Raw genomic sequence first — 26,701 nt, forward strand, 5'->3', positions numbered from 1 at the left:
CCCATGTGCCCTAAGTGACATGTATAGCACATGTATAGTTTTGTAAGAAACTGCCATGTTCTTTTCCGGAGTGACTGTATCATTTACACTCCCACCAGCAATATAAGAGTGATTCAGTCTCCATACAAACTTGCCAGCATTGACATTATCACTATTTTTTATTTTACTTATTCTGATAGGGTATGGACTGATACTCCTTTTGGTGTTAATTTGCTTTCCCTAATGGCTAAGGATGAGGAATACCCATATATCTTCCTCTGTGAATTGTTTCTTCTTTTTTAATTTTTTTTTTGGCCCATTTTCTAGTTGGATAATTTTTCTTATTGTTGATGTTTTAAAGCTCTTTATATATTCTAGATATAAGTCTTTGGTCAGATATGTGGTTTGCAAATATTTTCTTCCAGTCTGTCCCTTGCCTTTTCATCTTCTTCATATGGCCTTTCATAGAGCAAAAGTGTTTGGGTTTTTTTTTTAATTTAATTTTTTATTTGAGTATAGTTGGTATGCAATCTTATATTGGTTACATTAGTTTCAGGTGTACAATATAGTGATTCGACATTTGTATACTTTACTATGTGATCACCCCACTAATTCTAGTAAACATCTATCACCATGTAAACTTATCATAGTATTATTGACTGTATTGTCCTTCCTCTTTTCACCCATCCCCCCTACTCCCTCCTATCTAGTAACCATCCCTTTTATCTCTGTTTCTGAGTCGTTTTTTTGTTTTGATTATTTGTTTTCTTTGTTTTTAGATTCCACATATAAGTGATATAATAGTATATTTGTCTTTTTTTGCCTGACTTATTTCACTTAGCATAATACCCTCTAGGTCTACCCATGTTGTCACAAGTGGCAAGATTTCATTCTTTTGTATTGCTGCATTTTATATATGTATGTATGTATATATATATATATATATATATATATATATACACACACACACACACACACACATAATGTTCATACACACACATGCACACCACATCTTCTTTATTCATTCATCTATCAATAGACATCTAGTTTGCTTCCATATCTTGGCTATTGTAAATAATACAGCAATGAACAGAGAGATGCATATATCTTTCTGAATAGTGTTTTCATTTTCTTTGGATAAATACCCAGAAGTGGAATTGTTAGATTGTATGGTATATCTGTTTTTAGTTTTGTGAGGAATCTCCATACTGCTTTCCATAGGGGCTGTACCAGTTAGCAGTCCCACCAACAGTGCACAAGGATTCTTTTTCTCCACATTCTCGCCAACACATGTTATTTGTTGACTTTTTGGTAACAGCCATTCTGACTGATGTATGGTGGTATTCCATTTTGATTTGGTTTTGATTTGCATTTCCCTGATGATTAGTGATGTTGAGCATCTTTTCGTATGTCTGTTGGCCAGCTGTATGTTTTCTTTGGAGAAATGTCTTTTCATGTCCTCTGTTTTTTTCGATAGGATTGCTTATTTTTTTGTTACTCGGCTGTATGTGTTTGTTATGTATTTTGGATATTAACTGCTTATTGGATATATCATTGCAAATATATTCTCCCATTCAGTAGGTTGCCTTTTTGTTTTGTTGAAGGTTCTCTTTGTTTTGCAGAAGCTTTTTAATTTGATGTAGTCCCATTTGTTTATTTTCACTTTTGTTTCCCTTGCCCAAGGGAGCATATCCAAAAAGATATTACTCAGACTGTTGTCAAATAGTTTACTTCCTATGTTTTCTTCTAGGAGTTTTCAGGCCTTATATTTAAGTATTAACCTGTTTTGAGTTAATTTTTGGATATGGTTTAAGAAAGTGTCCAGTTTCTTTCTTTTTTTTTTTTTACGTATCTGTCTAGTTTTTCTAACAAAAAGATTATGTACCATGATCAAGTGGGATTTATACCAGGGATACAGGAGTGGTTGAACATCTGCAAAACAATGTGATTCATCACATCAACAAAAACAAGGATAAAAATTATATGATTATCTCAATAGATGTAGAAAAAGTGTTTCACAAAATTCAACATCCATTTATGGTAAAACCTCTCAACAAAGTGGGTATAGAAGAAAATTACCTCCACTTGATAAAGGGTGTATCTGACGAGCCCGTAGCTAACATTATACTCAATGGTGAAAAGCTGAAAGCTTTTTCTATAAGATCAGGAACAAGACAAGGTTGGCCACTTTCACCACTATTATTCAACATAGTACTGGAAGTCCTAGCCACAGCAATTGGACAAGGAAAAGAAAAAAAAGAAAGAAAGCATCCAAATAGGAAAGGAAGAAGTAAAACTGTTTGCAGATGATATGATACTATATATAGAAAACCCTAAACAATCCACCAAAAAAATTAATAGCATTAATAAAAGAATTCAGTAAACTAACAGGATACAAAATTAATATACAGAAATCTGTCATGTTCCTATACACCTATAGCAAACAATCAGAAGGAGAAATGAAGAAAACAACCCCATTCACAATTGCATCGAAAAGAGTGAAATAGCTAGGAATAAACTTACCCAAGTTGGTGAAAAAACTATACTCTGAAAACTGTAAGACATGAAGAAAGAAATTGAAGAGGACATAAATAAATGGAAGGATTTACTGAACTCATGCATTGGAAGGAATATTGCTAAAATGACCACACTACCCAAAGTAATATACAGATTCAATGCAATTCCTATCAAAATACCAATGTCATCCTTATCAGAACTAAAATTTGTATGTAACTACAAAAGACCCCAAATAGCCACAGCAATCTTGAGAAAGAACAAAGTTGGAGGTATCACGCTCCCTGATCTCAAGCTATACAAGGCTCTGTACTAATCAATACAGTATGGCACTGGCACAAAAACAGACACACAGATCAATGGGACAGAATGCAAAGCCCAGAAATAAACCTTCATTTATATAGTCAACTAATCTACAACAACGGAGGTAGAAATATAGACTGGAGTAATGACAATGTCTTCAAAGGTCTTTAATTTTGAAGAGATACAATTTATCAGTTTTTTTCCTTTTATGAATGGTGCTTTCAGTTTCAGAACTCTTCACTTAGTCTTAAGTCCTGAATGTTTTTCTTTTTTTTTTTTTCTGAAAGTTTTACAGCTATACATTTTTCATTTAAGCTCATGATCCATTTTGAGTTAACTTCTGTATAAGAAGTGTAATTTTAGATGGAGGTTCGTGTGTTTGCCTATGGCTCTAATTGCCCAGCACCATTTGTTGAAAAGGCTATCCTTCCTCTATGAAATTAATTTTGCACTTTTATCAAAAAATCAGTTGGGTGTATTTGTGTCGGTATATTTCTGGATTCTCCATTCTTTATGATTTCTCTGTGTGTCTATTCTTCTTCTCATAATCTCATGTAACCACTACTCGGATCAAGATAAAGAAAATCATTAGCTTCCAAGAGACGTCCTGGTGCCTTCTCCTTGTCACCCCTAGAAATACCACTATTTTGACTTCTATCACCATTAATTAGTTTTGCTTGTTTTTAATCATATCTGTTAGTAATACAGCATGTACTCTTTTTCATCTAGCTATTTTAATTCAATACTATGAGATTCGTGTGTTGCCTGGAGCTGTAGTTCATTCTTTTTTATTGTTTTACAGTATTCCATGGTGTGTGTATATCACAATTTATCCATCCTATTGATGGACTTCTGCATTATTTCCAGTTTGGAGCGATCATGAATAAAGGCATTATGAACATTCTTGTATCTGTCTTTCGGGATTTACGTTTATTCATTTCTGGGGACAGTGGGGCTTATAGTTAACAGATAACTATGAGGGATCAGAAACAGGTGAATGTCGTTTTCACTGTTACAATCTATGAATTTTTATAGGTTGTGTTTCTTTTGGCACTTACATTAGATATTTCCTGAGTCTGGATCAGTCACTGTACTGACCATTCACTTCCTCACATTATTAGGTACATTTTCAAGTCCCCATATGTTATTTCTTCAAAAAGGTTTTTTAGGTTTTTCATAGCCAGGACTATATCGCATGTTTCTCTGCCTCTCCGCAGTAATTAGCACTGTGAATTAGCACCCTGAACAGAATGCCTGCTCAATAAATATTTATTCCTTGAGTGATGGAGGGGATACTCTGAATTAATGAGGTATTACTGTGGTTCCAGATGATTGCTGCACAAATGCCTAACTTTGGCCTCATTATTGCAGCTATATAGGTATGGTCTATGTTGATTTATGTGACTCTCCTTAATGTTCTGAAGAATGTTGAATATCTGTTGCTCATTTATGTCATATCACAGAATCGTACTATGGTGAAATAGAAATCATGTTAGCCATTGTTATGTTTAATCATTTTATCAATATTTATTTTGGAAATTAGCTAATCACAAATGAGACAGAGAATGAGTCTGTTTACAGAGGAAATAATTGGCCAGGGGAGTCAAAGATTCGTATTGAAAGAATTCAAGCAGCGTCTCCACCTCTAAGTGGCAGTTTTGACATTCACGTTTATGGACATGTTCTCAAAGGTATATGAAAAAATTCAGAGCATGGTATATGTATCAATTGGACAGTGCTGATCTAGACAACCATATAAATATTTTGGTGTATTTCTTTCTAATATCGTTTCTCTACATAATTTATATACTTTAAATTATGTCAGTAATGTAAAGCTAAATGATCCAGAACAAATTGCATTTTCCTATTTTCTTTATTGCCTCACCAGATATGCCAGGTTATATTCCCAAAAGTTTGTTTTTTTGTATATCCACAGCTTATAGATTATCCATAAAGTTAATTGATATTAAAAAGAAAGTATTTGAGCCGAGGCTATAATCAGATGTACATCACTCATGTAATGTTTGTTTCTAAGAGATATATAAATTCTTGACAAAAGTAGGATGCAAATTCATTTTTACAATATTGGAGGACAGTTGGTTTAAAGAGATAATACAATTCATGTATTTTAAGGATGAAATTGGTTTGTGAATTTTTGACCCCTGCTGTTTGCCATCCCTCTGTGAGTGCAGGCCTCTCCGCTGATGTGTCAGCTGCAGATTTACAGTTTGCTCTCCAGAGTCTGGAAGAAGTGGGAAGAGTCTCTGTTACACGAGAGGGAACCTGTGCTGGATTCTCGTGGAACATCAAATGGAAAAGCACATATGGAAAGCAGAATCTTCTACAGGTTCCCTCATTTATCTTGGTTTCTGTTTTCTTCTGTGTGCTGCATGCTTATTTGCACCCTGCTTCATTCCAAAAAGAATTGGAGACGACATATATAATTTAAAATGCCATCTGTAGACTAAACATTAAAGAAAGGAAATTGAGGACAAGAAAACTGTTCTACATTAAGTTGACCGGATGGTCTCTCTCGTGAAGAGCTGTTGGTACTTTATTCCTTTTCCCCTCTGGAAAAAGTCTAGGAATATGTGTCAGAAGACCCTTGATAGGGGCAGGAAGAGCCTAGGCAGTGTCAGTCTCAGAACTCAATCTGGGTATACGTAAGGGTGGGGGAAAGCGACCATAATCACTGTCTAGAATTCTACCACTGTGCACGAGAGCTGTACGCTGGGGCCTTGGATGTTTTTGTGGTTTTAAAGATGACCTTTTTAAGTTCATAAGGGAGTCACCCCTTAAGTTCTCACCTAATTACCTTTGCTTAGTCAGAGTGTGGAAGGGGCCAGTAGAGAGGAGGCAGGGCTAGTATATGTGAAGGCAAGTAGTCTAGAACAGACTAGGAGCTCGGATTGTCAAACGTTAAAAAAATGATGCTCTCTTTTCAAGACATGAGTGTGAGGCAACAGTAAATTAGTATGTGCTTTTTAGAGGACATACTATCTCAGCTATATAACTCTCTATGACCGAAATAATAATACAAGTTTTCAATGATATAAGCAGAAAGGTGGTCACTGCCACATTATTTGCAGTAGCGAAAACCTAGAACCTTAAATTCCCATCAATAGAAGAATGGTTGTTGAAAGGACATAACCTTAGCATGAATGCCATGTAGCCATATGTAGACGCACGTATATTTCCCTGGAAAGATGTCCATGACATTAGGTGGAAAAAAATAGAACTCTGTTTATGAAAAAAATTTAAAAAAGAGGTTATGGGGAAAAATGAGACCAAAGAAAAAGGTATATAAACATAGAATACAACGTACCATCCATAGCCTCTATGGATATCGTACAGATGTGGCGGTTATTTTAAGAAAACACATGCCTGCACTAGAATTAGGAAATTCCACAACTGAGACAGCTGTAGTGACAGGTCTTCCTCCTGGTGACCTGGCTGGTGTCTGTGCATCACTCTCTTCTGTCTTTTCTGATTAGTCTCCCCTGCTTCATCTTCATTTCTGCTCCTCATCTCTTTGGATCGATCACACACGGCCCCCCCAGGGTGATGCCTATCTGTTTGTTAGCCCCTCTATACATCACAAGGCTACCCTATTGGCAGAGGGATTTTGGAAGGAACGTGTTGTACATTTTGATTTGGTTTCATTTTTACCATTTGCAGAAAATGAAATTCTGTAAGTGGGTGAAAAACCAGGGTAGTCAGAAGTGAAAAATGCTAAAGGGGAAAAGTTGACTCTCAGATGGAAAGAGGACTAAATTTTTCAATTAGTCAGTAATCATTTATTTTAGGAAAGTGGTCATACTCAGAAAAAAGCATAGAACATTTTGAGAAAATCAAATTTAATAAATTTATTTTCCTTAAGTACATTTTATTCTAAAAATTCAGGTTAATTTTAGTTATTTAATTCAAGTTGTAGGTGATGCACTATATATAATGCAATAATTTTAGCTTTTTTTTCCTTGGGGAGATTACGCTCATTTTTGAAGAGGCTCCTTTGCCAAGAAATGTGATTAAAATGGTTTTGAATTTTTTTTTCAAATCCTTTATCTTTTATTCACTTTTAACCACGTGTAAATTTAACAAGAAAAACTAGTGTGGTCATATTCATTATAGCCTTTCTAGTAAAATAATTTTGTCTAAAAAATAGGTTAATGACTCCAACATTATTGGTGAAAAAGCTAATATGACAGTCATGAGGATAAAGGAAGGTGGCTTATTCAGACAGCGCATACTTGGAGACCTACTTCGTACACCCACCCAACAGCCACAGGTATTTTTAAAACTTTCCTCATGATGTTTGATGATACAATTTTAAATGTATAAGTAGTTTGTAATACATTAAAGGCCTGGTAAAAGAGGAGAAATTACATCTTCATTTTCATGTGAATATTTGCGTTAACAGTTGTTCAACTCAACAATATCATTTTATGACCTTTGGAAAAATTATCTTATGGTAAAAGAATGGATTTTTAAGCTCTACTACAGTCTGTTAGAATTTGAAAATATATTCTTTCATTTAATCTTCACAGTAATACTGTGAAGTAATTTTTAATGTTACTACTTTAATGATGAGGAATTTGAGTGTAAGAGTTTAGGTGACTTTCCCAAGAGTAACCTTTATTTTCCTTCATAGCACTCAACAGCACCAGGGCATAATGTGCTTTTACTTTAGTATTATTATTATTATTTATAGTCCTATGCAACTATCATCTCACCCTCACTAGACTATAAGTTGGGTGCAGATGGGATGTCATCTGTTTTGTTTAATGTTGTATTCCTACATTCGAACATTTACAGTTGTGCCTGATACAGAGTGATCACATTTGCCGAATGAATGAATGAATAAATGAAGTATCAAAGCAGAAAAAGTATAATTAGAATAGACTAATTTTGTAAACAAATAAACAAAATTCCATCATTCGTTCTATGCATATTCTCCTGAACCATGCTGCCTCTTTACCTCTATTCTCTAGCTCTGTGTTTTCTTATTTGAAGGTTGAAGTCTATGTCAATGGAATTCCTGCTAAATGTTCAGGTGATTGTGGATTTACATGGGATCCCATGACTACTCCCCTCGTCAGGGCTATAAGCCCCTCTCAAGGTAGCCTCCTGCTTTTTAACTATGGGGTGAAGACAACTAGCAAAACTGTAAATTCCAATAATAATTTTTTTGTATGCTTGTGTTACCAACTAAGGCAAGCAGAGAGTTCTACATAGTGAAAAAAAAAATCTGTCAGATCAGAAAGCTATGGAAAAATCATTATTTTTGAAGAACAAACAAAAAAACCCTTTGCAGTTGAACTCACCGGTCTTCTACTTCTTCCCTTTCATCACATTAGAATTAGTCTCTAAAAATTCACTCTGATGTTGAGACATTTTTCTTAAACTCTACTACCTAGGGTATTAATTGGATCTTTCATCACATGAGACCACTTCTTCTAGGAGATTTAGTATTAAAAGGCTAGTAACGAGACAGCTGCTGTTGAGTAAAAGAAAATAATTAGGTCTAGATTTGAGAATAAAAGATAGAGAAATTATTGCCAAGAACTCAGTCTGGGGTGACACATTGTACCGTGTCTTCATACTATGTGATTGCCTTAAAAAAATGTGATTATGCTTTGTGTCTGAACTCCTTTGTGTCTGAAACCTTGGCAATTGTCACACAATTGCCAAGATTTTAAGAGCAAAGAAATTGTAACTAAAGATAACTGCGTAAGATGTTTGCTAGTGTTTTAAGGTAGATGTCTATAATCATTTTTAACCTTTGCCTTTTAGGATAAGGTCAATACTACCAATTTCATCTGTGACAATCACACTTGGAGTCATATCATTGCTTCCATTATTGATCTGGTCTTCCTCAATGCTCCTTTTGACAATCCTAAAATGACCGAAGTATAATTATATGTCGAAAAATAAAATTTGAAATTTAAAAATAGCACATATTTGTGTTGAAAGAATATATCCTTCAGACTTTTTTGTTTTTACAGTAATGATACTAACTTTTGGATAATTCATGTTATATGGGGTCAACACTTTCAAGAATAAGGATTGGATGAACTTTAATTTGGTTATAGTCCTTTGGGATCCTTATCCTTCTTTGTGTTGTGTAATGAATTTCCACTTTTATATGCTCTGCCTAAAAAAATTATTTTAATAAATTTAAAAACATTTTGATAAATTTAAAAGCAATGAAAAGGTAAATATAAATAATGCTATTAAAAAAACCATATTCTCTTCACTGAAAATTAACAGCTGTTGACATTTTGTCATACTTACTTCTAATCATCAGTTTAAGAAAGAAAATTTTACAGAGACTGCAGAAGGCTCCTTTAAGCACCATCCCTAGTCCTAGTCACCTGCAAACTTCCCCAGAGGAAATCAGACTAATTAACTTTGTGTGTATTCTTCCATGCCATTTTAAATACTTTTTTATATAACACAAACAGTAATTGTACCAGTTTTTTAAATTTTATGAATGAGATATTACAGTGTAAATATCATTTGCATCTCTTATTATTCAGCATTCAATTTGAGAAATATCTAAGTCATCACTTTAAAATATTTTATGAACATACCAATTTATTTGTTTTTCTATTGATGGACATTAAGACTGTTCACAGTTTTTTGTTTTTATGTGTAAGACTGGACTGAGTTTTGTTGTACAACTCTCTTACATACATACTAGAGCTTTAGGATACATGCCCAGGCATGGAATTGCTGGGTAATAATTGAGTATATGTGTATTCAGTTTATTAGATGACCAAATTGCTCTCCAATGTAGCTGTACCTCCAGCAGGAATGAGAGCACCATATTCCCCACTTCTTGCGAGCGCTCGATATTATCAGCTTCCTAATTTTTGGTCAATCTGATGGATGGGCAAAAGAAGTTATCTCATTATTGTTTTAATGTGTCTGTTCCTTGATTAGTAATGCACATAAGTGTCTTCTTGTGTGTTTCCTGGACATTTAGATTATTTTTCTGCAAATTGCTTGTTAACATCCCTTATCCATTTATCAAATTATCTTTTTTTTCTACCGAGTTGTAACTGTGTACTGTGTACAGTGTTTACCAATCCTTTGCACATGTCTTCTTCCAGTATATCACTTGTGTTTTGTTTTAGTATCTTGTTCATGGAAACATTTAAATCATTAATTTATTCCAATTTATGTATCTTGTCCTTTATGATTAACCATAGCTTTTTGTATCTTATTTAAGAAATTTCTATATTAAAGTCATTAAGATAGTTATGTTTTCTTCTAAAATTTTAGAGTTTTGTTTTTCATCTTTAGTTGTTTAAATCCATGTGTGATCTTTGTTGTGTATGATATTGTATAAGTAGGGTGACCACATTATTTATTGATCAAATCTGGACACTTTTAAGAATCAAATGGAAAATAATTAAGTATAAGATGCGGGGACAGCAGGTGTAATCCAGGAATATCCTAGACACTTTAGGATGGATATCACCATAGATAGAGAAATCTTATTTTATTTCAAATGGAAAGTGTCCATTATACTTAGTTTACAGTTTATCCTTTTCTCATGAATAAATGATGACAATTCTGAAATAGTCTAAGTTACCATATAGAGATGTGTCTCTAAGTTCTTTGTTGTAAGAATAATTTTCCTTTCCTTACCTCATTTCATGCTTTCAGTCAGATAATTCTTTCCACTAATCTCTATCAATACACAGATTCAAAATATGAAGCAATAGATTTATTCAATGGAAAAAAATGCCATTGCTAAATAAATATCTTTTGCTCTCTGCTTGCTTATAGGCTTATTATTTATGTTTTAGAAGATAGGCTTATTTTTCTCTCAGAAATATCTGATTTCATCACAGCAGATTCTATGTTTTGTTATTGTAACATTGCTTTTTCGAATTGTCATTTTCAGGGTCCTATGAAGAAAGCACAATTCTAACCATATTAGGCTCTGGATTTTCTCCTAGTTCAGCTATTTCAGTCTCAGTTGGACCAATAGGTTGCTCCCTTCTTTCTGTGGATGGTAGGTCCTTTTAAAATTTATTATTATTGAGTCTAATTGTCCTTCTCTAAGAGAAAGTGGAATGGAAGAGCACTGTTATCCTATAGTGTACCCTGTGGGGTCATGAAATTGGCAAACTGCTCCGGGTAAATGTCTTTTTAAACTTTGGTTACCAAAAAATTAAAGGGGTAAGACATTTTCTAATTCTCTCTGTTGTACAGTATCTTTATCCCATGATAGGTGATTTTTGTTTTTTTCCCTTCATAAACTGCTTATATGAAATCTTTCCTACCCGAAACTTATATAAAATAATATTGAATTTCAACTGTAATTGGAAAAAATAAAATAGGGATAAATAAATAACGAAAAAGAAATCGTGCCTTCTTTGGTGTGTCTCTGGACCACAGCAGTATATAAATTGCTGCCCTGGTATTCTACTCTGCCTTGCTTTGACAATCTCACGTTAGTCATACAGCAAGAGGACACGGTCATCTTCCTTGACTTCTAGTCCAACAGAACCTCTGTCCATTAACATAGAATTGAAAGAGTATTCACGTTTTTCTGCTCATGGAAAAGATGGCGATAATTTTTTATTTCTCTAAAAATTATTTTTCATAATCCTAGGTGTATTTCTTAATTTTAATAAGTTGGAATTATGTAAGCAAATCCATTTCCTTTCATGTCATTCAAATTGTTTGCAATTTAGATCATCTGTGCATTCTTGAGATCTAACAATCAATTTTGCACCTGTATTACGAGTGCACATATACTATTCTAAATGAGGTGAAGAATGTGTTTTCATTTAGTTTTCAGTCACCTTTCTTGATGAAACCTGTTTTACTCAGTTTGGGACATAAACAATATATTGAATCAAAATTTTTGGAATTATGGTGTAACTGATCTTACAAATTGGGATTTATTGTTGTTGTTATTATTATTATTATTACAGTAACTCTTTCTGCCACAGCAGCAGTCAGGAGCAAATTGTTTACTTTTCTTTCATTATTATTTTACCCAGGAATGTCTGATTCATAACATCAGGTAGTTTATAAAAATTTTTTCTCCCATTATTGTATGAGTAGTTTTCCTTAGATATAGTTCTTGGGGTATAAAAATGAAGGCCGCTATTTATATTGGCAGATATACAATTTCAGTAATTTTGTCTCACGACAACATTTGGCTTATTGTTTTCTTCTTCTTTTTAATCACAAGAAAATGAGATCAAGTGCCAGATACTGAATGGGAGTGCTGGACATTTCCCAGTTGCTGTGTCCATAGCTGATGTTGGACTAGCACAGAATGTGGAAGATGAGGTATTCTACTTCATTTATCAGGGTCACATCTCACACATCTGGCCTGCTTCTGGGAGCCTAGCAGGTAATAAACAAAGAAAATTCCATACATTTTCATCATTTCATTGTACTGTTTCTAGAACAGAGTGAAAGGAGAGGTACCCAAAGCTCCCTCATATAGAACAAAGGAGACTTCCCTTTTAGAAGGCACAGTGATAAGTGGCTGGCTAATTCTTTTGTTTCTTATGAAGCACAAGTCAGGGTGACTGCTTATACTTACATCTTAGGTTATTGAATTAATATCATCAATTATTACATGTTTCTATAATAAGCTCATCAATTATGTCAAGATAAGATTTATTAGTTAGTATTCTGCTTACCAGCTGCTCCATTTGTAACCACAGTCTCAGTGGAGCTACTTGACCCAGAAAAAGTTCCGGGAAAGGAAGGCCAATAAGAAGATGAAAAGAAAATAACACATTTTGCCTGTTCTGTTTCATTTCCTTTGTGTTTTTCCTTTGTTTGTTTTACCATGCTTAGTTTTGAATTTTGTTCTGGTTTTGAACTTTTCGGCATGTTTTGTGTTTTTACTTTATTTTGTTGGGATTTTTTTTCTTAGTTTTCCTTTTATTTAGAGGTGTTAAAATTTGGGATTTGGTAAGAGTCTTAAATTCACTTTCATGTCCCACCCATGGAATCGTTGAACAAATCGAAACAGCATAATTTCTCTTTAGGATGAAGAAGGCACTCTAGAAAATAAAAGTTGCTGCTGGAAATGTCCCAAAGCAATGTTGGTTACAAATCTGTTATTTCATTAATTTGCTCAGCCCCGCTCCTTTATGGTTTCAAACTTCAGAGCTCAGGTTCGGGTGTATGGTGTGATTGTATGTATCTTGAATCTGGTCCCCGATCTTTTTGTCAACCCATCTTTTGGATGATTAGACAGTTCTTGAATGATGAGTCAGATTATTGCCAAAGATTCTTTTTGTTATCGTTCATCTGTTGTTGCTGGGTTGTTGTTTTGTTTTTTCCCCTTATGTAGGTGGTACTCTTCTGACTCTAACTGGATCTGGCTTTACTGAAAATTCAAAGGTATTAGTTGGAAATGAAACCTGCAATGTCATTGATGGGGATGTGAATAAGATAACCTGCAGAACACCCAAAGTAAGGCATCTGATTTTAGTCTTTTTTCCCCCAAAGTCTAAAATCTTATGAATTTAAGAACATCTCAGTAGAGGGCTAAACAAATGGCATATATACCTAGGAAGTGCAGAGTTTCAGTTATGCACCTTAACAATGATTTCTTCAACATCGTTCTGCTAATATCGAAATACGAAATATTATTCCATATTCTAGATACTTAACATAATTAAAGAAGACAGACACATAAGTCAATACTAAAAAGTGTAGTCCATTTGAAATAATAGAAATCGTTACAAAATAAAGATAAAATACGTGGGAAGAGGGTGTTAGAAGAATTTTACAGAAAAGTAGAAAAGTTGATGTCCTATCAGAGCTTAAAGGATGAATGGAGTTGACCAGGTAAATCAAAGGATGAAAAAAAATTAGTACTAATAAATAGTCTAAGAAATTCAGGGAAGCAAATTTAGACATTTTTAGTTTTTAAAAAGGAACATATACTATAAATTAAAGTTTCAATTTGTTGACCAAAAAACAACACAACACAGTGTGAAGTTCCCCATGGAATATTCCATTTTAGGACCAATTGTTGTTCTTTATTTAAAAAAAAAATAGTGCTTAAATTAAAATCAAGAGTCTGGTTTGCTTATTATGTGCATAAGGATGATGAATCCGGTCACTAACATTTTTTAAAAATGTAGCAGACTAAGGGGGGTATTATGCAGTTGAAATCTGTAGGAAAAGTAAATTTGAGCATGCTTTGGAAAGAATGATGGAAATGCGAATCTGGAGGATACAGTAAATTAAATCTTACTTTAAATTATATCATTAAGTTAAATACTCAGTGTGTGTTAAGAAATAGTAGAGTAAAAAGTGATTTTCTAATTGGGAAATGCTATATCAGTGAAAGCACCAAATATTTTTCTTTAGGAGTCTAAGTGTAAGTTTTGGATTCTGGAATTAGGTCAGCTACAGATATGTGATTTGTCAGTGAAAAAGAATGAAAATTATATTCGAGTCTATTTTTCGAGCAAGAAGTCAAAACATTTTGTATCTTATGTTTTATCAGTTAATCACTTGTCCACAGCATCTTGATGACATTGCTGAGCCCTCAGGAATCTAATAACATAGATGTAAATTAAATTGATCAAAACCACTATATCACACACATTTATATAAAGAATTTAAACATGTAATCTACGTTTGCAACCAGGACTTTCTAAAATCTGAAAATTGATTCTAATTCATAACTTAGAAAGAAAACATATTTGAAAATTTATTTTGCATAATGCTGTTTATTTTTAGTCATTGGATAGCTATATCTCAGCATTTAACATTTTCTAATTGTTTTATTTTTTCTTCTTATTTCAGCGAATTGAGGGTACAGTTGATATTTCAGTTACTACCAATGGATTTCAAGCCACAGTCAAGGATGCTTATAGTTATAATTGTTTACAGACTCCAGTCATAACTGATTTTAATCCAAAAATACGGACAATACTAGGTAAGAAATTCTTCAATAATATCAGTTATTTGACATATATGTGTATGTATGTGTGTGTGTGTATTTATATATATAATTTCTAGAAAGTCTTTTGAAATAGTTTCTCCTGCAGTTCTGTTTCTTAAAGCAAAATCGGTTATGAGTTGTTTTTATTTAACCATAGGTTATTATTTCACTTTGAACATGTGCAATAGGAGAAAAATATTTGTTAAAAAAGTACTTTGCCATTTTTCTCTATGAAACAATTAAACATGGATTTTATCTCCATATGCAGCTGTCAGCTCTTTCATTGTTTTTTCTTTTGCCTCTGAAAGTGTTAGGATTTCCTAAATCCAGTGATAGTTAAGAGACATGTTGGTTTACTTAGTATGCAAATTTCACACTGTATAATAAGTTGAACGTTTTTGTAAAACATTTTTTAATTTTAAATAATAGGAGAAGTTAATTTAACAATTAAGGGTTATAACTTTGGAATTGAACTCACACAAAGCGTGGCAGTGTATGTTGGAGGAAAACCCTGCCAAGTTCTTCACTGGAACTTCACCGATATTAGATGCCTTTTACCCAAGTTGCCTCCTGGAAAACATCATGTCTACGTAGAAGTCAGAAACTGGGGTTTTGCATCAACCAGGTATGGTAATGAACATAGAATTGATGGAGTTGTTGAACACACAGGCTAATAGCACAGAATAGGAGAAGAAACAGTTATTAACCTTATTATATTCTGTTGCTTTCTTCACCTTTCTACTATCCTTTTGCAAAAGATTCTGAGAAAATCCTATAAAGTGCAATAAGATGCTTGCTTTTGAGACAAATATTCCGATTAGGATCTAAGATGGCACAACAAGGTTTATGTATGTGTCACATGATTTTCATTTGTTCTGCAAATATTTACATAGTTATTAGGGGACAGGCACTTGCTCAGTGCTGGATTCACAGTGGAAAATAAGAGAGACATGTCCCCCATCGTTTGTGATGCCACAATTTTGTTAGGGGCGAAGATTTCAAACAGGTGATTACATCCATAACTTAATTATAAATGGTAAAAAGTCTACAAAGAAGAGGTGCCAGATACTGTAAGAGTACGTCACGGAGAGAACTAATTTTCCTGAGGGAAAGAGAAGAGTTCTCCGAAAAGGTGACAATTAAGCCTTTGGGTGGGAACTGGCCATCTGAAGGAGAGGATGTACTCGTATAGAATCCTCCTCCAACTCCAACTTTTCTTTAGGGAAGCGTTAGTATTTTCTTCCCCAAAGCTCTTTGTTAACTGGTAAAATTTTAGTTCTGTCATAGGATGTTACAGGTGTAGAATAGAAAAAGAAGAAATTGAAATTTAGGGATTAACAAAAAGCAAGTAAAGCTGATGCTGGAGTGGAAGGAGAAGTGATGACAACAGAGTCTTATGAGGAAAGATGCGCAACAGTAAACATAAATCTCAGAGCTACATCATCCCCTCTTAAATTCACAAGGCAGAGCTCACATGGGTTCTAGAAAAGCTGTCGGCTTGTGCTTTGGCGTATGATAAAATGGGAAGAATTGACAGCATAGAAAACTGGATATTTGGGGAGGTGGTTCATTTTGTTATGCTGAGGAAGTTAAACAGTAGTTAACGCAAAGAATCATTGAAGTTATAGTGACAGCTGGGATGTGGGAATCAACTCTAAATATCAGGTCAGAAATGCATTGTACCTTTCGATGGCCTCTTAGCAGACACATTGTTTGTAATAAAGCAAAATAAGTGAAAAACCTGCTCATTGACCTAGTGGGAAAAGAGATCAAGACAAGTGTCCAACAAACAGGATGGTGAATTCAAATTAATTGCACAAAACTTTCAGAACTCATAGAAAATGTACAAAATTTCATTGCTGTACTCTTTTATAGATAATGCCTCCTTTAAGTTTTAATCTAATGAATATATAAAATATTATAAAGTATTTCATGTGTTTATTGTGACCTCAGTTCTCATAACCATATATTTGTTTTTAATTTTTATTGGGGAATAATAGGGAACAGTGTGTTTTTCTGGGACCCATCAGCTCCAAGTCAAGTCGTTGTTTTCAATCTAGTTGGGGAGGGCACAGCCCACTGGCCCATGTGTAAATCAAACTGGCGACCTTGGTGTGATGAGCACTGTGCTCTAACCAACTGAGCCAACCGGCCATCCCTCATAACTATATTTTCCCCATAATACTTTAAAATCTTTTATCGCAAATTCTTCTACCATGGGATTTTCAAAAATCTAATTTTCATAGTTAGGGAGAAATTATTATCTACATACCATCCAACCAAATTGAAGTTCATGATAATTGTCAGATTAGCTTGAGAACGTACCGGCTAATTAAATATTCAATTACTTCTTCTCCTTGAATGAATCAAGTTCAGCAACATGACCCCATGGAAAGCTCACTGAAACAGCTATTAATTTTTCTTTTGCAGAGACAAGTTAAATGCTTCTATACAATATATTTTGGAAGTGACTGAAATGTTTCCACAGAGAGGCTCCTTATACGGTGGCACTGAAATCACGATAATGGGTTCGGGGTTTAGCGCTATACCAACTGAGAACACCGTGCTCTTAGGTAAGAGTTTCTTCCTCACAGGAGGATTGTTTCGTGTTTCAAAACTTAAAGGATGTGTTTTAGGTGCTGAGTTATTACACAAAGATTATTAATCATGGAAGCTGTATCTTTCTATCGGTGTATAAAAGGTTAAGTGTATTTGGTAAACAAAATAACTGCTTTTGATTTCAATCAATAGTTATTGTGTATATAATGCATATAGAGCACTCAAGAAGAGGAAGGTCTCTGTTCTAAAAATAATCAGGACTCAAACAGGATTATTATCAGAAAAGTGCCAAAGATCCTACTATCTAGTGTGGAGCTTTTGTAGGGCTGACTGTTTATTAATTATACTTCATTTCTACAGTTCACAAATATAGTTGAGAAAATGTTTTTTTCTTCATCTTTATTCTTTCCAGGGTCCTTCCCTTGCAATGTGACATCATCATCAGTAAATGTCATAAAATGTATTCTTCATTCAACAGGGAATGTATTCAGGATTACCAACGATGGGGAAGATTCAGGTATCAGCCAACATCGATAGATTGTAAATAATGGAAACACTTTACCTTGTAATTAACTGATTTTATTTATTTTATACTTCAGAGTACACAGAGAATATATATTGTTATTTCTTTCTATAATTCGTCAATAGTATCCCCTTGACATAGAGGGTCACTTGTAGCGTAGACTTGAGCCTACAATACTAGACTTTACAGTTTCCAAGTTCAGGAATTCCCATTTGTTATTAGTGCTGTATAGATCCTCCTTGGTTTCTCATTGGTTGTGAATTTCTAAATAAATATTCAGATTGGAAGTATATAGATTTTTTTTATGCCTCTATGCCTGAAAAATATTATGTTTAATAATATTTAATCAGCTTTAAAAAATATTCCATGTGACATTTTTGAACAACTTTTTCATTGACTTTCTGATGTTTAAGATTGTCTCTTGATCATCAATTTTGTAGTTCTGTGATTTAGCTTTTTTCCTTAGGTTCTCATTATCTCACTTTCCATTATTTCTGTTTATCTTTGATATATGTTCAAATTACGCATTGTAAAAATTTTACAGTGTTATTTAAAAAGTCTTTCACTAGAGGCTATATAAACATGCAGAATTTTCAAAGATAATTATTAAGAATTCTCACTCCTTTTCCTTTTTTCTTTAACACTATGACTCAATTCTTGCTCCCAGTACATGGATTAGGTTATGCCTGGTCACCATCAGTTTTAAATGTATCTGTGGGCAACACAGTGACATGGCATTGGCAAGCACATCCATTTCTTAGGGGAATAGGATATAGAGTTTTTCTCTGTCTCCAGTCCTGGAAGTGTAATTTATGATGGCAAGGATTTACGAATGGAAGAGAAAAATCTGCATCAGGTATGTTTCCACTGTGTTGAGTTTTGCATCCTGCTGCTTTTTCCTAGATGTAATAAAAAGACATTTTGTTTAGATTTAAAATATATTTGCATAAATAATATATACAAATATTCAAAATGCTTTAGTTGGCATTTTATTGCCATAGTAAAAATTGACAAATTTACATACTATTATAAGTGAATGTTGCAAGATGTTTTATACATTAGTGATGAGTTCCGATACCAGAAATATTTTTATTCATTCTGGAATAATCAACCAGTTGAAAAAAACGTATGAAAACAAGCAAACTACAAAGAACACTGGAATATATGTTTTAATCATACCAGTCTGGTGGGAAGTAATGAACTTCTGGTGATTGGAATCGGTTGTAAGATCACTATTTCTCCTAGGACAACTCAGTGTAAAGAGTGACTTTTAGACTGTTTTGGTCTATACATGTAGCAATTTGAACTTTTTATTCGTAAACACAAACTAAGTATTATTTGTTTATTTTTCATTCCATGTTGAATTGTTCTTTAAAATTTGGTTATACCAAACTTGACGTGGTTTTCTTAAAAAATAAATGCTGGATCTTGTCTTCCTGGAATGTGATTTCATTATACCTAATAGCTCTGGCATAGCCAGTGAGTCACTTCCTTACTACTTTCTGTTGAAATATCACATGCATGAAAGTCAGAAACTTGTCAACTGCATGTGCATTTGAATGATTTCAAACTCCTTTTCAAAGATGCATTAATTGCTTATATTTATTATATGTCCAATCTTATTTTATGGCAGGTTCATTTTCTTACCAATTTACTTCACCTGGAATTCATTATTATAGCAGCGGGTATGTTGATGAGGCTCACTCCGTTTTTCTCCAAGGAGTCATTAATGTTTTACCAGCTGAAACCAGGCACATTCCCCTGCACCTGTTTGTGGCTGGCACTGAAGCCACATATGTTCAGGGTAAGAGAATTAAAGATGGAAACCCCGTTACGCTGGTGACTCAGGTATATGTGACTTTTCTCAAGTAAGAGGCGGATGACTGGGTCTAACCCTGCTTCTGTCTCTTAATAGCCACATGGCCTCAAATACGTCTGGACTACTCTCAGGCTGGAATTTATTATAAAAATCATGTTAATGTTGTCCTACCAGCCTCTTAGTGTCCTTGTTTGCCTCAAATAAGATATAATGTGGAAAAGTTCTAACGCTCCGTTTATGTCCGAAAATCTATTGAAATGTGAGATATTACTGTTTCATTTTCCACATGGGCTCTGGCCTTGGACAAATTGAAAAATTAATTGTATATCCACTCTCTACTGTATCATCTTTTTCCAGGCCTTTCTTTTAAGTTTGCACTGCCTGGGGCCTTCTTGTCTTTAAGAAGAAGAAAAATAAAAGTTTACCAGAATATAAACCACCATCATCAAAATAGAGTAATGCAGTCTGAAAACAGCTCTTATTTTAGAATATTATCCATGACTTACAGGCAGTTCTTTTGTCTAAAGGAGGACCTGTGAATTTGCACTTGGGAAGCTCTGTGGCAGGCTGCCTAGCAACAGAACCCCTGTGTGGCCTGAACGATACCGAGGTTAAAAATTCAGATAGATTTCTGTTTGAGCTTTCAAGATGTTTTTCACCATCTATAAACAACAGTAGTCATCAACTGGGACAGTGAATGAATTGATAACGATTACTGGACATGGCTTCAGTAATCTCACAGTTGCCAATAAGGTAAGACTATAAAGATCTCCTTTTTACTTCTTCATATTCAATAAAAGCAAGATATTTTGTCTATAACCTCATAATTTAATTTCTAACAGCTTTATTGTGATATAAGTCACATACCATACAATTTGTTCATTTAAAGTGCACCATTCTATAGCGTTGAACCCATAGCTTTGAATTTAGTATATTCACAGGATTGGGAATCCATCACCACATCATTTTTAGAACATTTCATTACCCCAAAAAGGAACCCCACAACCCTTAGACATTACTCCCAACCCCTCCATACCTTCCTGCCCTAAATAACCACTAGTCTACTTTCTGTCTCTGTGGATTTGCCTGTTCTGGACATTTCTTATAAATAGAATCATACAATATGTGGTCATTTGTGCTGGCTTTATTCTTTAAAGCATAATGTTTTCAAGGTTCATCCATGTTGTACTATGTATCAGTACTTCATTTTTTATGGCAGAATAATATTCTAGGATATGCCTTAATCAGTCCCCCAAATCAATTTTATGCATAAAAAGTTTGCACATGATTATTATTCTTTTAATTTAGTTGCTGATAATACAAACTTTAAGTTTGTATTTAGAGAAATGTATTGACCTGTTTTCATGTTCATTTTACTTTCAGGTTACAATTGGTAACTACCCCTGTGTTGTAGAAGAAAGTACTACCAATTCCATTGTATGTCATATTGACCCTCAAAACTCAATGGATGTTGGCATCAGGGAACTTGTCACGTTAAGTGTCTACAACTTGGGCACTGCTATCAACACACTGTCCAATGAATTTGATAGGCGATTTGTACTTTTGCCAAACATCAACATGGTGCTGCCAAATGCAGGATCCACTACAGGAATGACAAAAGTGACCATAAGCGGCTCTGGATTCGCAGTCTCTTCTGTGGGTGTAGAAGTCCTTATGGGTCATTTTCCATGTAGAGTTCTATCTGTGAATTATACGACCATTGAATGTGAAACATCTCCTGCTCCCAAGCAGCTTGTGAATGTAGATCTTCTAATACATGGAGTGCCTGCCCAGTGTCAGGGGAACTGCAGCTTTTCGTACTTAGAAAGCAAAACTCCTTTCTTAACAAGAATCTTCCCAAACTCCATCCGGGGGTCCACAGAAGTTCTTATTGAAGGAGAAGGTTTTGGCACTATCTTGGAGGACATTGCTGTTTTCATTGGAAACCAACAGTTCAGAGCAATACATGTTAATGAAAATAACATCACTGTTCTTGTGACTCCCCTCCCGGCTGGACTTCATCCTCTCAGTGTTGTGGTGGGAACTAAGGGCTTGGCTCTGGAAACCTGACTATTAGCAGCCCCGCAGTAGCTTCTGTCACACCAGTTTCTGGAAGCATCGGTGGTGGAACTCCTTTGGTGATCACAGGAAATGGTTTCTATCCCAGGAACCACCACAGTCACTGTGGGGGATGAACCTTGTCAAATTATTTCTGTCACTTCAGTGAAGTTCTACTGCCGCACCCCAGCAAGGGCAGCTGGAAGGGTCCATGTGCAGATCTTTGTTAATGCAGTTGCTTATCCACCTCTGTCATTTACGTATGCCTTGGAGGATACTCCCCTTCTCAGAGGAATTGTCCCAAATACAGGTACTTGCTTTTTATTGTTCGACATCACATTATCAGTTAATATGTATTAGCATAGAATTGGAATAATGTTTATAATGATTATTAAGGTGTGTTTTTAGACGATCGCAGTGAACCCAATTAATACATGGGATTTGAGTTCTGTATAATCTCTATTTTGTGATTATTTTTGTAAATTCTCGGGGTAAAATTTTTAGTCAAATGTCAACTTCTGTTCTGAAAACAAAAATCCCCAATTAATGAACTTGACCTAAATTTCAAAATGAAGAAGAAATAGCTAGATATCTATGGACAAATATTGGTAATTAATTTATGTCATCAAATTGATATGGCACAGGAAACACCTGTCAAAATTCAGAAGTAGTTGACGTTCCTAACATTGAGAATATTTTGGAATACCTTGTTGCCATGAAACTACAATTGATTATTCACTTATCAACACAACAGAATTCTTTTTAAAGAGGTAATTGGCCCATTCAGATGGAAAAATATTATAAGATTTACTCAATTGTTTGGCGTGACTCATATTTCTAAGCTAAGAATAGATTGAGATGTCGTCTTGATCCTTTGTCATTATGTTATGCCATTTGTGATCATCTTCAAGCTGCTGGAATACTTGTCATCTATGTAATGAATTCTGGAAAGGCAGCTGTAGTAAAATGGTTGAGAACCTGGCCTTGAAGCCTGGGTTCAAATATTGGTTCTATTCCTTTCCAATGATGCAACTTTGCATAATTTTTTAAATATCAGTTTCCTGATACATGCAGGTACTTACCCCATAAAGTTAAAAAATTTCATTCATATAATGTAACTTAGAATGGTACCTTTAATAAAGAACTCATTAAGTATTAGCCTTTACAAAAAGTCCTTTTTAGTTTACATTACCAGATTTGGGGAAGATGTATTCTCTGCTTTCAAGAAGTTTGCTGTTGAAATTTTCTTTGATACATCCAGTTTTCTCATTTAGAAATTTTTTAAAAAAGCAAAACATTAACAATAGCAATGACATACTTTCTCCCCGTATATTTGTAGTCATTGCAAATGATGAACTAAATATTGGCATATGTTCCTTATTTCCATGAGCCATTTTTGTCCCATCTCTCTCTTTGAATGTCTCTTTCAAAACAATGTATTTGAAGGTATAAGAAATGTAGACAAGTGAGACTGAGCTGTTTTATTTACTGAAGAGACATACTTAAAGCAACACTTTCATTTGAAAGATGAAAATGCCAGACAATATTAAAAATTTAAGACCTCCCTCAAACATTTTTGGCTTGTAATTTAAAATTATTTCTAACGTGAAAGATTTCATTAATATCTTTGGTCTTTAAAATAACAATGTATATTTCAGTGATCTTTATTATGGTCATTTATATGGTTATTTTACTATTACTATTAGAATTAATATCAAACTACTATTCGGTGACTTTAGTAACGAGTTTTGTTGCTTAATATCTATTCACTTAATACTTAGGTATGTAGGTCATTTAGATGACCTATGAAATATTTCATGTGTTTAATGTCCTCAATGCATTTTTGTCAGAATGAGGAAGGAAGGAAACTGAGACATTGAAATACTTTGTTCTGTGTACATTTATTCAAGGCTTCAGCATCAATATTTATCTACAAGTCTTTAATTCCTTATTTATCTATCATAATTTGTTTATCAAGTCATATATATTAAAAATATTTGAATTAAGAATAACCCATCCTCAAAGACGTTCTAAAATCAGGACAGTGCCAAAAACAAAAAATAGTAAGCCCAGCCTTAAAATATACTCCAACCAGCCACCTCCTGCTCAGACATTCAGACTTCCAACTCTAGATCTCTCTTTTCTTCTCTGCTCTTCTCCACTAGCCTGAATTACTAACTTATAACTCGGTAGAATGAACAGAAGGGCTGGAAAATAATGAATGTTGACATAATTTACACTTAACGTACCAAAGACTATCATGTATACTATAGCCAAAATGTACATGACACAACATGTTTTGTTAACATTTATATTAGTTTTAAAATACTGGATATTGTTTTATTGATAGGTGTGTCTTTAAATGTATGTGAATATACTGGAATTAAGATATATTTGTATTGTTTGCTTTTTTTTTTAAGGTCCACCGGGAACCAAAATTCAGATCACTGGATCTAATTTTGGTATTGATGTCTTGGAAGTGACAGTGATGATAAATAACGCTCAGTGTAATGTAACCATGGTCAATGAGAGTGAATTGCAGTGCATTGTTGGCGAGCATGCTGGTGGCACATTTCCTGTTACGATGCATCATAAGACAAAAGGCTCTGCGGTGTCCACAGTTGTATTTGAATACCCACTTACCATTCAAAATATTCATCCCAGCCAAGGTAGTCACAAGTGTACAGGAACTTATAAATATATTATTTCAGTAAACACCTTATTGAGGGAAAAAAATAAAACAATATACTTCAAACACTGCTAAAATTTGTAGTTCTCTTAACACATTAAACAGATTTTTGTTTAGGCGTCAAATAAATAAGGATGCAAGGGCATCAATTAGTCATATTAAAATATCAGTTTAATGCCTGTATTTCTTAGAGTGATATAATTTATTTAAAATGTAACCCTACTAAAAATGGCCAGGTTATATGTGGAAAAAAATTTTTTTTTGTTTTTTAGAAGGTTCTTTTATTAAAACTGGGTTACATCGATAAGGGGAGAGTACAAAAAAAATTTTGGTCCATGAAAAAAACAATAATTCAGCTAATAAAAAGTAATCGTTAACAGAGACACTGTGTAGGAGTCTGAGCTTCCTTCTCATGGTTCCGGCTCCCAGGACAGAGGCTGTCCAGTATCACTATGGGGAAGAAGCTTTCAAGGGAGGGGTGGTACAATGGCAGGAAGGGGAAGATGGGGAACAAATACTGCCGTCCCCAGTGTGGAACAGGCAGGGACGGGAGCATGATCACAGGAGCCTGAGGAGGGGGTGGGGAAGCAGGGGCTGAAAAAAAAGTTTTTAAGTCATGTTTAGAAATCACTGCCCTGTAATTATGTTTACGTAATTTTTTTTTTGTTTTTTGTATTTGAAAGTTATTTTAGTGGTTCAAAATCTTAAGAAAGTATAAATAACGTGCTCTTAATTAAAATAGTAATTTTACATTTATGTTGTTACTACTCTGAAACTCTTTATGACATCTCTTTTAAATAAAATTTTAGTTCCTAGAAGTAGTTTAAATAAATTACCAGGTGTGACATACGCTCAAAGACTACACTACAATCAAGATTGTACACTCAAAAGATAAAACACTACAATCAAAAGAGATACCATTGCATTAATATACTATATTATACTGTAATATAAATATAGTTTCGGTTATAAGAATCTTCATTAATGTCACTTCGATTTCAGATTTTAAAATACAGTTAAATGTATACATGGAAGAGGCTGTCTTTTAATTAGCTTTGTTTTTTTTCCCTTTTCTATGTCTTCCCTAGGGAGCTTCGGAGGTGGTCAGACCATGACTGTGACAGGCACTGGGTTTAATCCACAGAATTCCATTATATTAGTGTGTGGCTCAGAATGTGCAGTCGACAGGCTTAAATCTGATCGCACAACACTGTTATGTACAATTCCACCTACTAATGGTAAGTTGTCAGAAAAAAGAACAGCAGGCTTTGAGAAATGGTTCATTTTATAAAGATCATAGTCTAGATTTTTTGTGTCAAGTTTTTGTGTTCTTTGGAGCTACTGAATCACCTTTATAACCATTCTGATTTTAAGGAATTTCCTCAGGATCTTTTTTTTTCTAGGTTTGTATGTGTTTCAAGATTCATAACCGTTGGGTTAGAAGGAATTGTTTATAATAAATTGCCATGTTTTAGGTTCACATAAACTGATGGCTCTTAGTTTATTAAGCATACCAAATAGAGAACACATTTTTAGTTCCTATTGGAGAATTAGATTGGCCTTCAAGATAGGATAGTATAATGGGCACGAGTGTGGACTCTGGTAGTGCATTGGCCAAGAGTCAAACCCAAGCTGTGTCTTTGGGCAAGTGATTCAGCCTCCCTGTGTTTCAGTTTCTTCATCTATAGAATGAGAATAACATATTGGCTTACTTTGTAGGATTCTTGGGAGGTTGGATTAGTTAATGTATGTGAAGTGGATGGAATGGTCCCTGAAACATGTTATGTGATTTGCTATTATTCATTTATTTTTACAAAGCAGTTAAGAGCTGGCCTCTGAGGAGCCCAAATATTTTGCCACTTCCTGTGTCACCTTCGCTAGGTAACTTAACTCCTCTCTGCTTTAGTGTCTCCATTTATTAAATGGAGACATTAACCCTAATTCAGTGGGTTATTGTCAACTTTAAATATCTGGTATTTTAGGTCCAAACCGAATTTTAATTATCTAACAAAATTTAAGAAGAACCAAAGGGAATATTTTCAATGAATAAAGAATGTTTTATGTGCAAACATTTCTAAAAACATTGGCAAAATTTGAACATTTCTTGTTCTTTTCTAAACATTTTGGCTTCTTTGTCTGACTTCCTATACGAAGAATATTGAAGAAAATGTAATATTTTTATGTCTGGGCTTATTTATTTCAACATCAGAGTTTGTATCCTGATTTTTTTTTTTTTTAATGCAGCAATGTTGTTGAGATTTATCAAAGTTTTTAGGATGCTTGTCTTAGCACTAGCTCTGCTTCCTCTTT

General features: G+C 34.1%; 1 protein-coding gene across 1 annotated transcript in view; it reads left to right on the plus strand.

Moving 5' to 3' along the window:
* PKHD1L1 (PKHD1 like 1) overlaps nucleotides 1-26,701 on the plus strand; it is a 152,009-nt gene that overhangs the window by 51,329 nt on the left and 73,979 nt on the right. Inside the window, 22 exon segments of the mRNA XM_033126726.1 lie at nucleotides 4,340-4,487; nucleotides 4,989-5,143; nucleotides 6,962-7,084; nucleotides 7,810-7,915; nucleotides 10,712-10,822; nucleotides 12,014-12,178; nucleotides 13,136-13,257; nucleotides 14,605-14,737; nucleotides 15,173-15,368; nucleotides 17,174-17,316; nucleotides 17,715-17,819; nucleotides 18,493-18,605; nucleotides 18,607-18,643; nucleotides 18,646-18,681; nucleotides 19,459-19,629; nucleotides 20,172-20,321; nucleotides 20,324-20,397; nucleotides 21,028-21,700; nucleotides 21,703-21,806; nucleotides 21,808-22,012; nucleotides 24,123-24,371; nucleotides 25,480-25,633. Of these exon segments, the coding sequence (XP_032982617.1) occupies nucleotides 4,340-4,487; nucleotides 4,989-5,143; nucleotides 6,962-7,084; nucleotides 7,810-7,915; nucleotides 10,712-10,822; nucleotides 12,014-12,178; nucleotides 13,136-13,257; nucleotides 14,605-14,737; nucleotides 15,173-15,368; nucleotides 17,174-17,316; nucleotides 17,715-17,819; nucleotides 18,493-18,605; nucleotides 18,607-18,643; nucleotides 18,646-18,681; nucleotides 19,459-19,629; nucleotides 20,172-20,321; nucleotides 20,324-20,397; nucleotides 21,028-21,700; nucleotides 21,703-21,806; nucleotides 21,808-22,012; nucleotides 24,123-24,371; nucleotides 25,480-25,633 (3,473 nt within the window).

This window comes from Rhinolophus ferrumequinum, chromosome 14, assembly GCF_004115265.2.
Source record: "Rhinolophus ferrumequinum isolate MPI-CBG mRhiFer1 chromosome 14, mRhiFer1_v1.p, whole genome shotgun sequence".
In the NCBI taxonomy this organism is placed as follows: domain Eukaryota; kingdom Metazoa; phylum Chordata; class Mammalia; order Chiroptera; family Rhinolophidae; genus Rhinolophus; species Rhinolophus ferrumequinum.